Source organism: Triplophysa dalaica, chromosome 20 (genome assembly GCF_015846415.1).
Source record: "Triplophysa dalaica isolate WHDGS20190420 chromosome 20, ASM1584641v1, whole genome shotgun sequence".
NCBI classification, from domain to species: Eukaryota; Metazoa; Chordata; class Actinopteri; order Cypriniformes; family Nemacheilidae; genus Triplophysa; species Triplophysa dalaica.
Genome location: NC_079561.1, coordinates 8,315,546 through 8,327,049, shown reverse-complemented (window position 1 = coordinate 8,327,049; position 11,504 = coordinate 8,315,546). Strand labels below are relative to the sequence as shown.

The 11,504-nt window shown below is 38.4% G+C and overlaps 1 protein-coding gene across 5 annotated transcripts in view; it reads right to left on the bottom strand.

Moving 5' to 3' along the window:
• Positions 1 to 445: 445 nt before the first annotated feature.
• Positions 446 to 11,504, bottom strand: part of arhgap46b (Rho GTPase activating protein 46b) — a 60,470-nt gene continuing 49,411 nt past the window's right edge. For all 5 annotated transcript variants that reach the window (XM_056733406.1, XM_056733407.1, XM_056733411.1 and 2 more), the window contains 5 exons: positions 5,317 to 5,390; positions 4,479 to 4,678; positions 3,742 to 3,833; positions 2,806 to 2,975; positions 446 to 2,713 (listed from right to left, as the gene is read on the bottom strand). In XM_056733406.1, the coding sequence (XP_056589384.1) occupies positions 2,519 to 2,713; positions 2,806 to 2,975; positions 3,742 to 3,833; positions 4,479 to 4,678; positions 5,317 to 5,390 (731 nt within the window). In that variant the 3' untranslated portion in view covers positions 446 to 2,518. The remainder of the gene's footprint in view (positions 2,714 to 2,805; positions 2,976 to 3,741; positions 3,834 to 4,478; positions 4,679 to 5,316; positions 5,391 to 11,504) is intronic.

Here is an 11,504-nt window from a genome sequence, read left to right as displayed (position 1 = left end):
TCAAATACCACTCATGCTACTTATTATGTGTTAGTGTATATTCTACATAATGTATTTTATATTTTTTATAATCCAAATCTACAAGGGTTATATTGGAAGAGATTCCTAAGATTGCCACAAGAGGCCAGCAGAGGTGCTGCATTGCTTTCTTTCCAATATAAGTGGACTCAATATATAACAGGAAAAAAACTCATTTAGCAATACACACAACTACGACAAAGGCTGACACATTTCATGAGTTGTTCATGAGGAGGAATTGGTAAGGTTAGGCGCAGTTTGGTGAAAACCCTATTGGTGTCAGTCCTATTTAAGTTAAAAACAGTAATATTTTCTGTGACCAAATACGTTAGAAAAGTTGTTTATAATTATGTAAATTTGTCCAGTGTCTCCCACTTCATACTTGACAACTTCCCAGCACATGAGCTGATCTTGACCAAACCCAAGATAAGTATACAAATTTACAAATTTTATTATTTCAACGTTCATCATGTAACATCTCAACACACATATTCTATGTCATCAATTCACTATTGTCTCCCACACATACAGACTTCAGGAGCATTTACAGTAAGAGTGCAGAATGAGTATCAGACACGGCAAAGAAGAACACGAAGAAAGAGACTGAAGGGCAAGTGCAACAAAGAAGGGGTTTAACACTCCAATTGACAACTGTATGCAACCCAATTTAAACAGATTGTTTATTTTCACTATAAACAACATCAGTCAGATTAAATATCTATATACAAAAGCACATGTGGCAGTTTCCCCATTGTATCAATAGCAAATGTGATGTGGTAGTTTTAAGTGAACAATCAATGCTGCAGTTTTCATTCATATATACCTGAATATTTATATTTTTCTGATGTTTAATTGCATAAAGTTTATGGGCCCCCAGTTTGAGAATCAGCGCTTTAATGTGAGCTATAGTAAGCTTTGTCATTTACATTTAGAAACTTGAACTTGACTTAGTTTAACCACTGATATTTATATCACACATCTTTTTTGTGCTACTTTAATTCCTCACATTAGGTTAAGCAATTTGAACTTCTTTTAAATAAGTTATAGCAACTCATCACTAGGGAAATTGTAAGTAGTAGAAATGACCAATACAGTCAGTTAGATTATACTGTACTCAAAAATGTAAGGCAGCCTCTTTTTCACAGTGTGGTGCAGACATTTGATGGTAACTCTAGCGGCCTCTTGAGTACTGAAGTTTGTTACAGTTATGTCCGAGAACTGGTTGCGTATGTGCTTGCAATGTGTTAGCCAAATGCTTTTGTTTGTGTACACAATGTTTTTGACTAAACTCTGTCTTATACTCAATGTAAGCAAATCTGATTATTATCTTGGTCAGATGTTGACGCTTTTGAAACAAGGAGTTCTCTTAGACCTCATCGATGCAGACAGTCCCCTTCTGGAAATTCTGCATTTTCAAATTGGAAAAGGTCAGTTGACTGAGAAACTACAGCAAGCAGTTAATTTAAAAACACCATTCTTTGGCTCATGCGACCCTTTCATTTGAGGTCTGTGACATTGTGGAAGCATGAATGGTAATGTGTTTACACGGGCACATCGCACACATTGTCATACATCAACGAACCACTCTCAAGTAGGGTGCCAGACCCCAAACATTGACCTTTATGCAATTCACCCCTTTGAGCTTCATTGTAGATTTACAGACGAAACTGAAGCTTCAAATTCTCTCCACTCATATAAGACCTTACAAACAACTGATATTAAATCATCAGAACAATCAAACCATATTAAATTAATGAAATACTCTGAAGATCTGCATGTGGGGTATTGGGACAGAGAGAGAAAGATTATAATGATGCATTTCCACACTAAGAGGACCTTTTCACATGATGTCCCGCATCTTCTGTTCTGCCGCGAAGCAGTGTATCGTTACTTCCGCTAGCGCCTCAGAAGGGACTTTACCAAGTCCCTTGCACAGCTCCCACAAATACAGCTAGATGATTTACAACATCTTGCAGACAAATTTTCGCTTACGACAACATCACAGCTAGATAAAGGATACACAATCTTCGTTGAACAGTACATGTTTGATTATGAAGGTATGTGTTTTCTTTTTGTGTTAGCGAAGGTGTTAGGATAATTACTTGTCAATGTCATTTTTTTTCATTGTTGTTAAATTCCAGTGCGACGGGAATACAGAAGTTCTTCTTCTCCTTGTTTGTTGCAAGACGGATGTTATGATAAATTGCTTTGCGAAAAGGCGGAAGTTAAGTGACATCATTGTGAAAAGGTCGTATTGACATAAAAGACTGATAGGTCATGCATTTTGTCTCGCATCACAACCCTGTCTTTAATCCCAGCAAATGGCACCAATTCATTGATTTGATATTGTTCATACAGTTCAGAAAGAGTCATTTTCTTAACAAAGGATGATTCACATTTAGACAAGTCTGGAGGTGCTGATATTCCACAAGACAATGATTCTCTGAGTAGATCTTGATTCCCATCATCCCGATAATATATGACTGTGGAAGCTGAGAGGTCAGATTAAACCCTTGATGAAGCTTGTGTCCAGGTGGACGATGAGCAAGCGAAGAAAGGACATCTCTTTCCTCGTGTTCTCAAAGATGATTCGAGGATCATCAGACTGACAGCGCAAGCAGTTGGGTGCCATCACCATTGCCAAATTATTCACATCCATCTTAGTCCTACTAACATTCACTGGCTGGGTGAAGACCTGGATGAAGAGACAAACACACAGCATTTATACACTCCTGTACGTGCGTGCAAGCTGTCGTCAACTGTGTTTACATTATAGAGAATTTGAACCTGTAAGAAGTTGATGAAGTAGCAGAGCACCAGTCTGTTGAGCTCAGGAAGAGACTGAACCACACTGATGGCTGCGTCAGGATCTTCATAATGACTGATACACTGTTTATAGAAGCTCTGAGGAATCAAAGGCTCCTCCAGCTCTCTGTACCACAACTTCAAGAGAGATGCTGAGGGACAGAAATACAGGTGTAGACATTACAGATATGTGTTGTAAGTGCTTACGTCATTTTTTGTGATTTGTATCATGTTTTCTATGAAGCAAAGAGCATTCAAAACACGGTATCTTTAGGGCATTTTAAAGATTGAAATTAGTGAAATTTAGAGGAAATCAAACTTTAATGCAAAAAATCCTCATAATTTGATCAAGAGACTTTAGCCTGAACTAAATCTATCAGTTAATGTAGCCAAGTTAAAGCTGAAGCACTAGATGTTTTAACTGAAAATGAATATAAAATAAACTAAACTAAACAGGTATAACAACACCAAAAAAGAAATATAATGATCAAAGCACAAAAGACAGCTGTAAAATGGAACTAAAATGAACACAAAAATATATAAAAAAAGCAAATGTTAAATATACATATTCTTTGTTTTAAATCATGTTTTTATTAGGTTTTATTGTCTTTTTTTTGTTTATTAGTTATTCAAAACAACTCAACTGGAGTTTGATTGATATTACTTGGGATGCACGATAAAAAGTTAATAAGATTTTTAAATGTCCTTTTATAAAAAACAGCTATTTTCTTTTGTGCTTTCCTAATTTATTTTGTGTGTGTTGTATATAGGTACATGTGTGTAAAATATATATGCAAACAAAATAAGGTTGAAAAGGTAAAAAAATCGTTTGTAGTGCACATCATAAAGTGACATCAAAACTAACAGATAAGGACCAAACGCCATAAAAAGCTCAAGGCTATGCTTTTATGTTCTCACCTGGGACGTTGGGATCCGAAAGATTTTCTGGAATTTTCCACTGGTCCACCTGTAGCTTGAGAGCGTTTACCTCATCAATGTCCCCTGGTACCCTACAGCACAGCGACATTAGATACAGTCAAGAGGACAAGCTCATCTTACATATCTCTCACACATGATACTGTTTACTTATATCTATATTTATACTAAAACACTTCCAGAGCATGAACCGTGTACGCAAATACTCAACCACAAGGGGGAGCCAATTTACCGGAATTTCCAATGACATGTTCACTGTGTTTAAAGTTTACTGCTCAGATTGTGTGTTTGTTGTAGTATACTATACAGATGAGACTTACTATACAGAGACTTTTATTCATAAGCAATAAAACCTGAACAACAGGCGGTCTTTAATAACAGGATACATCCAGGGGAGACAATAGGAAGAAGTATACATAAACCATCAAGAAGAATGCTGACATCTATCAAGGACAAAGAGGGTTGTCATAAAAAAACAACTAAAGAAGGGATGACAATGTGAATCAGATTCTCTCAAAAGAATCAAAACAAATCCGGTACTCCCTTCCTAAAAATGTGTCTAATGATTTTATTTTGCAAAATCACAAACAGACAAATGAATGTTAGAATGAAAATATATAAAAAGGCCACCCAGATCAAAGCAGCTGCATGAAACTTAGAATCGCTCTGGTGTCATAATTTGCAATGTAAGAAGTGCTCTCTTTGTTTCTAGGTCTCACCTGAAGATGCCCTCGGTTTGAGCTCCACCCAGGCCCAGTACGTACTGAGAGAGCTGCACCTGCACCCAGGGCAGTTTTCGGTCTGGAAAGAGCCCGCTCTGCCTCTCCATGATCTCCTCCAGAGCGCTGCCGAACAGAGAAGGCGTCACGATGGCGTTCCGTCCGTGATCAATCTCTTCCAAAGTTGGCTTTCTCAAACCCTAAAGACATGAAATGTACAGATCGTCCATGTCTGAATCAATGTTGTAATTCTGGGGGTAAAAATAACCCCCTGTTTAAACTTCAGGAGCCAGCGGTGGAACGGAAGATTACAGGGTGGGACCGGTTAAAGAAGCGACATCATCACTGTTACTGTTGGTGGTGATGTGTGTGCATGCCACTCATGTAAAGGGGTTATACGAGGTCCTGGAGGGTTGTTGTAACCTTCTTTCCTAAATTTGGGTTAGTGGATTAGCAGTCCCTATGGTGTGTTCCTTTAAGTCTAGTGCTGTGATTGCAAACAGATGTGACGGGTACACTCTATACTGTGTCTTTTGACTGCTCCGAGACTCCTGGGTACGATCTTACAGCACCGCTGGCATCTATAAACAAACATTAGACCCGAGAAAATTGTGTGTTTTCAATTATCATTAGACATCACGTGATACACTTCTCCAACTTTTATGTGTCTGGTTATGTTGAAAGTAATTAGATGTTTGGAGTCGATGCTGTGATCAAAAACGGGTTAAGGCCTGACTATAAGGCCTATAAATCAACAACACAGATAAAAATAAGGGGTCAGAGGTAATGTATTTTAATGGTCGTGTTTTGCTTTGTGGATTTATTTTGCCACACTTACCTTTTTGCCTCCAGTGATGGCCACTTTCTGCAGCTTACGGTAGCAGTACTTAGCATAAGTGCTGATGGGAAGACCTGTGAAGGGAAAATAAATAGAGATATTACTCACCAACGACAGAGCTCAATAGGGAAACAGCTTAACCAGTGCTCCTGACAATTAAGTATGTTTTGTCAAAATGGACTTTCACAGACTGCAAAGGGCTCTTGGGGAGACACAGTTTGCTTGTATCAAGGGTTGTAAGCATAAAATGATCTCCTCGGGCATTTATAAAGACAGACGTTTTTAGAAATAAAATTCCATCTGATTTATTTTTTATGGTTGCAAGGACAAACATAGTAGTGAGTTGTGTAAGGCCGTGTTCAGACTTGACTTCTTTTTTGAAGCTGCTAGCGTCTGTTTTACATTATAATCCTATGGAGTAAAGCGTGTTTTTCTGCAGCTCGGATCATCTTTTGAGGTTGAAATAAGTACAACTTTTCAGAAAAAAACGCTCTAAGTGAAGCTCCTTTTTCACAGCTAACCAATGACAGAGACCTTCGTTTCCATAACAACATGCGAAGAAGGTGATTGGTCGAGAAGGCTCAAGTAAAAATAATATGGCGGCATGTCCGCATTTCTGTCGAGAAATAAGTATTGAAATATGTGATTAGTTATTGCAAAGATGCTCTCTGTTTATAATTCAAATAGACTTCCATTTCGCTGCCTATCTGGATTGCCTTCGTGCACAAACGCTGCCTACAAAGTCATGATGTTCGGCTGTATTTGTAACCAAACACAGCAAGCGTTTTTTCAAAAAGTGCTTATGTCAATTTTTTCTTGTCAAAAAGTTAAGTGTGAACGCAGCCTAAGGCTGCATGCGTCAGAGTTTATTTATATGGTGTTCATGTTTGTAAACCAGCCAAGGTAAGCGGGTCTAGTGGACAGCGTTGTTTGATTTTTCATCAATACAATCATGAAACCATAAAAAATACTTTAAAGATGTTTACTTGATCTCAAATACAAGCTAGTATAGAACACAGAAACACAGGCAGCGTATATGGTTAATATTTCTCATTTACCTCATGAATTTGAAAAAAATTACTAAAAAGAAAACAAATGATATGGGTGAAAAAACATAAATTGTAGGTTACCTTATCTACTTTTCCTAATATGTATTTAAGTCAAAAGACGTCAAATTGACAGTTCCTGTGAAATCGTACCTGACGATTATAGCGGCATCTAACGGTGATGTTGCAAATTGCAACCAATGACTCACTTCACTGCTCCCTATGAAGAACTCTGGTGGCTGACACACGACAAAGATGTTGTTGCTTTTCAGCTTCTTTGCCGAAGGAGAAAACATGTTTGTGAATCGTGCTATATAGAGTAGTTTGTCTGTTTAGAGCTACTGCAGAAACAACATGATGAATTCCATGTAAGGGGACTTGCGGTGTATGTATATAAAAATAGCTCATACTTCATTATGTAAGGTCTTTATACACCTCTGAAGACATAGTTATGTATATTATATTGCACTTCTGTCACTTAATCCTTCTTAATCTCACATATTGCACATTCAAAACGTTTTGTGCTAAAACATTTGGCATCAATGATGTATTTTTATCAAAACTGTTGTTCACCACTGAACTGTATACCAATAGTGGCAAATATCTGGACTTTTCACTAGCAGTGTCATGATGGCCATTGCTGTCATTGCCAAAGGTTTGCTCAAGTTCACCATTACGATCGAAAAGCTGCAAACATCGTAGCAATCTGTAAATCTGCCGCAAATTCACCACCAATTACATGGTACAAAATACCGCAAATGAATGGTTTCTGCAAGAATTATCATGTTAATGTATGATTCTCGGGGTGGAATAAAAAAGGAGGATATTGTTAACCAAGCCTCTCAACAGATCCAGTTACAAACACAAGATCACACACATTCAACACACGCAGATGAGGCATAAAAGGAGTACAAGTAGCTACTAGTTCATTCAGAGCTGAACGCTTCTTATCGTACGGTAAAGACCTGCTTGAATGACTCCGAGTATGTCGAAAAGTGTTTTCCAGAAGTTTATAACCACTCAATGTCATTCTGGAAAATGCTGCATGTATACAGTATTCATGAGATGAATGGAAATAATAATCGTTTCCTTATTGTTGCAACACACAAGAGGCATGAAGTTAACCTGTGACCAGAAAACCAACCAAAATCAGTGATGTTAGATGAAACAATATATATTCAAATAAAACTGACGAAAACACATCAATCTATGAATTACACAACAGTGTGGTGTGTTATCTATTTCATTAAACAGAAGACAATTCTTCGCCAGATCCCTCCCTTGTTTCTGCTTGGGAACGTGAGTCATTCTTTGGCTGAACAACTATGAGACAGTTTTACAGGGGTCTGACATTCAGACCCGCAGGGCCAGATTTACTGCCAACAGGTGAGGGAGGTTGTGTTGGGATGGACTCGGGCCTTAGAGACAGAAGCAAAACACACTTAAGAGGTTTCAGATATTGCTCACACATTCAGGGAAAACAGGATGAGCGTACTGGTTTCACGTGGGAAAAATGTACTTGGACTTTGAAGCTACAAAGCGTTTTCATCTTGGGCCTACAAGATTACGAGTTAAATGATCGAAACAGTCTTCTTTGTCATGTTTAGCAGCCGAAATGGATGCAAAAGTGGGACTGAGGAACTAGAAAGGTTCACTGTATCAAACTGAAGTAACAGTTAAAGCGTTAAACTAGTTTTCACACATTTTGATGTCCTGAAAGGGCTAAACTATAGCTTTGTTAATAGGATGAATTATATGCAGCCTAATTTATTTGACACGTCTATCAAATTTGCGTATTGAAATGCTGGAAAAACAGCCCAAACACGCCTGGTTCTCACTCATCCATATCTTAGAACACAACAGTGATATTGAAATAAACAAATAGTTATTCAAAATAAAAAAGATAGCCAGTCAGTTTAAATGTAACTCACTTAAAAATGACCATGTACTATGGTTTTATCATGTTTTTTGGACATCTGTGATGTTGAGACAACGTTTATTTTATCTGGTTTATGACTTACGGTTCTCGAACTTTTTGACTCCAAGGCCCCCCACTGTTTTCAACAATATTCAAAGCCCCCCCTGCCTATCACAAAAACTCCTCCCCAATAAAATATTTTAGAGCTTGATATGACCTGGAAGTGTTTATTCAATATAAAAATGAAAAAATATTAAGAGATATTGGAGGCCACGGGCCCCTGTTGAGAACCACTGGAAACGGGGCTAGTTGTCACACACAGTAAGTATCTTGTCAATGGTTTTATCAAATGCACTGAACAATATGCTACAAAATATAGTTCCCAAAAGTGAAAGGTCAAAGAACTTTTGAGTTTGTCTCTCAATATACGGGCTGACAGGAACAGGTGGGTCTGTATGAGTCTGTCTTTTGCCATCAGACACAATTTATGAATCATGAAGACGGTGAGATATATGGCTGCTGTCATGCCCTGATGACTTCTTGCCTCTGCAAAGCTGTAAAAACATGTTTGACAAGCACGTCAGACATTTCACAAGAGTCTGTCTCTCACCTCTCTCTGACATCAGATTTTCAGCTCTGTGTGACTCTACTTCACTTTATTCTTACATATTACAAAACACTACCCTCTTCCCTCAATCGGTCTTAAAAGGAAAGTTGACCCAAAAAGAACATTTCTGTCATCATTTATTCCCCCTCTTTCTTCGGAACACAGAGGAAGATATTTTGAGAAACGTCGATGGAGTTCAATGTTCTTTGGTAACCAACGGTTTTATATGAGCATTGCCATTACCTATCTTCTTCATTTCTCCGTTACGCTCATTCTTCAATTACACGCTTGTATCATCAACCACATAAAGATAAAAGCGACAGTCTGGATACTTCAGCAGTTACTGAGGGAGACAATATGTCGATATGAGGCCTGTTTTGCATATTAATAGTTTTAACGGCTCCTACTTCGGTCCATAAGGGATTTTGTGTTTCCCCCACAATGCACCTCTTACCGCACAGAAGAAAGCCACACCCCCACATAACGTCTGAACACAGAACAAAGGGCACCAAGCAAACACATCATATTATCAGCTCCTCCCAGGTTTTTCTCTTATCAAAAGGACGGGCACCCGCGCCTCTGAACTCCAGCCCAACCCACAATGCCATCTCCTGGGGCACAGAGCGTTGGTAGACAGCTGGTGAGGCCCAGCAACGCTAATGCTGCATTCTTTCTAGCGTTCAATAACATTCCCAGCATGCGTCTGGTCTGAATGAGGCCCAACAGCGAGAAGTCATATAGAATGTTCCAATTTCAACCTTACAATGTTTTGTGTGATTAAAAATAGCCGCGTTTTAGTCTCTTCATGAGAAGAATAAACATTTTGTATAATGACAGCACTGTGAGACATGTGAAGCTGCGTGGCTTGTATTCTCCATCCTTTAGAAGAACAACAACATGTTTGGCTTCTACATGAACACATGACCCGAGAACTTTAAAAGCCGACATTGTTTATCTGGCTTCGTCGCTGTTAACGGATATAATATGAACCGTGACCTTCAAACTACTGAAAATATCAAAGATCAGCATGAAGTAAAGGGCGTAGTTTTGAAGGCTCGTACGGACTACAAATAAACACACAATTTTTGGGTCAAAGGAGGACAGAAAATCACAAACAATACATGTTTGGAGTGCGAAAATGTACTTTTGTGAGAAGCCTTTTTTAGACATTCACCTCAAGCAATGACAGTGGGCATTTACTTCAGCTCTCTGGTCCTGGTGAAGTGAGCACATGTGATGTGTGGCACTGCTCACAGTGTTATTAACTGAAGCCGGGCTGGAGCTGTATTATTAAGAGCCCACGCAGAGCTGTCTCGTCAAACTCTTTGTTTTAGAGCGGTGCTCTTGAGAAAAGCTTACTCTCTGTTTGTGTGTGTGTATGTGTGTTTGAGAGAGAGAGCGAGAGAGAGAGAGAGAGAGAGAGATAAAAGGACAAAGTGAAAGTTAAGTTGGAGGAAAGCCATCGAGACTGTAACCTGATAAAAATGTCCTGCTCTCTTTTATGTCTCTGTCCATCCCGATTGAAGACTGAAAGGGGTTCTCAGGATCTTTGTTGCCTCTCTCTCTCTCTCTCTCTCACTCTCTCTCTCTAGCGATGGACTAGAAAAGCGTGGGACTTTCAGGATGTCTTGTTGCTCAACGCTTTAATAGTCTAAAGAGAACTATTGCTCGAGTGAGAGAGAGAGTGTAGGGGAAAACTCTCTTTCTGTGAATGACCAGCTGGTCTCTCCTGTATCTTCTCTCTCTTTAAGTGGCTCTCCTGTGTTATCAGACTCAAGGCTTCATTAATACTGTCCCCAAAGTAAAATGCTAGCAGGATACTTCCCTTCTTCTCTTTGTACACTAAACCTTCTTGACATCACACGTGTTTTTGGGACGCATAAGCTTTAATCTGAATTTAATGAAACAGCATTCGCAATGCATTTCATTTAATGTGTCAGGATTCTGTCATCATTTACTCACTCTGGAGTTGTTATAAATCTGTTTAAATCTCTTTATTCTGATGAACACAGAGAAAGATATTTGAAAGAATGTCTGCAACCAAACAGTTCTTGGCCCCCATTGACAACCATAGTAGGAAAAATTGCAATGTTAATCAAAAGTGCCGCGGAACTGTTTGCTTTCCTACATTCTTCAAAATATCTTCTTTTGTGCTCAACAGAACAAATACTTTTTTCCTACTATTGTGGTCAATGGATACAAGGTTTGGTTACAAGCATTCTTCAAAATATCTTTCTCTGTGTTCATTAAAACAAAGACATTTATACAGATTTAGAACTACTTGTGGGTAAGTAAATGATGAGATCATCTGTATTTATGGGTGAACTGTTCCTCTAATCCTTGTATGGTGTTTGGGATTATGCTTTTCAACCTCATGCATTTTTAAGTACATTTCATACAAAAACCTTCTTTTCATAAATACGATTTAGCAGGGGTAAATGTCAAATATCAACCATATGTGTTGTCTGTGTTGCTTATAATTGGAATAGAGTAACATCTGTCAAGACTTTGTAAAGCATCAACTTTCATGGCTGTATTGTTCTAAAAAACAAACAACCCTGTGGGTCCACTGGACCCATGAAAATTGGCTGACTAACATAAACACGAACAACAAACA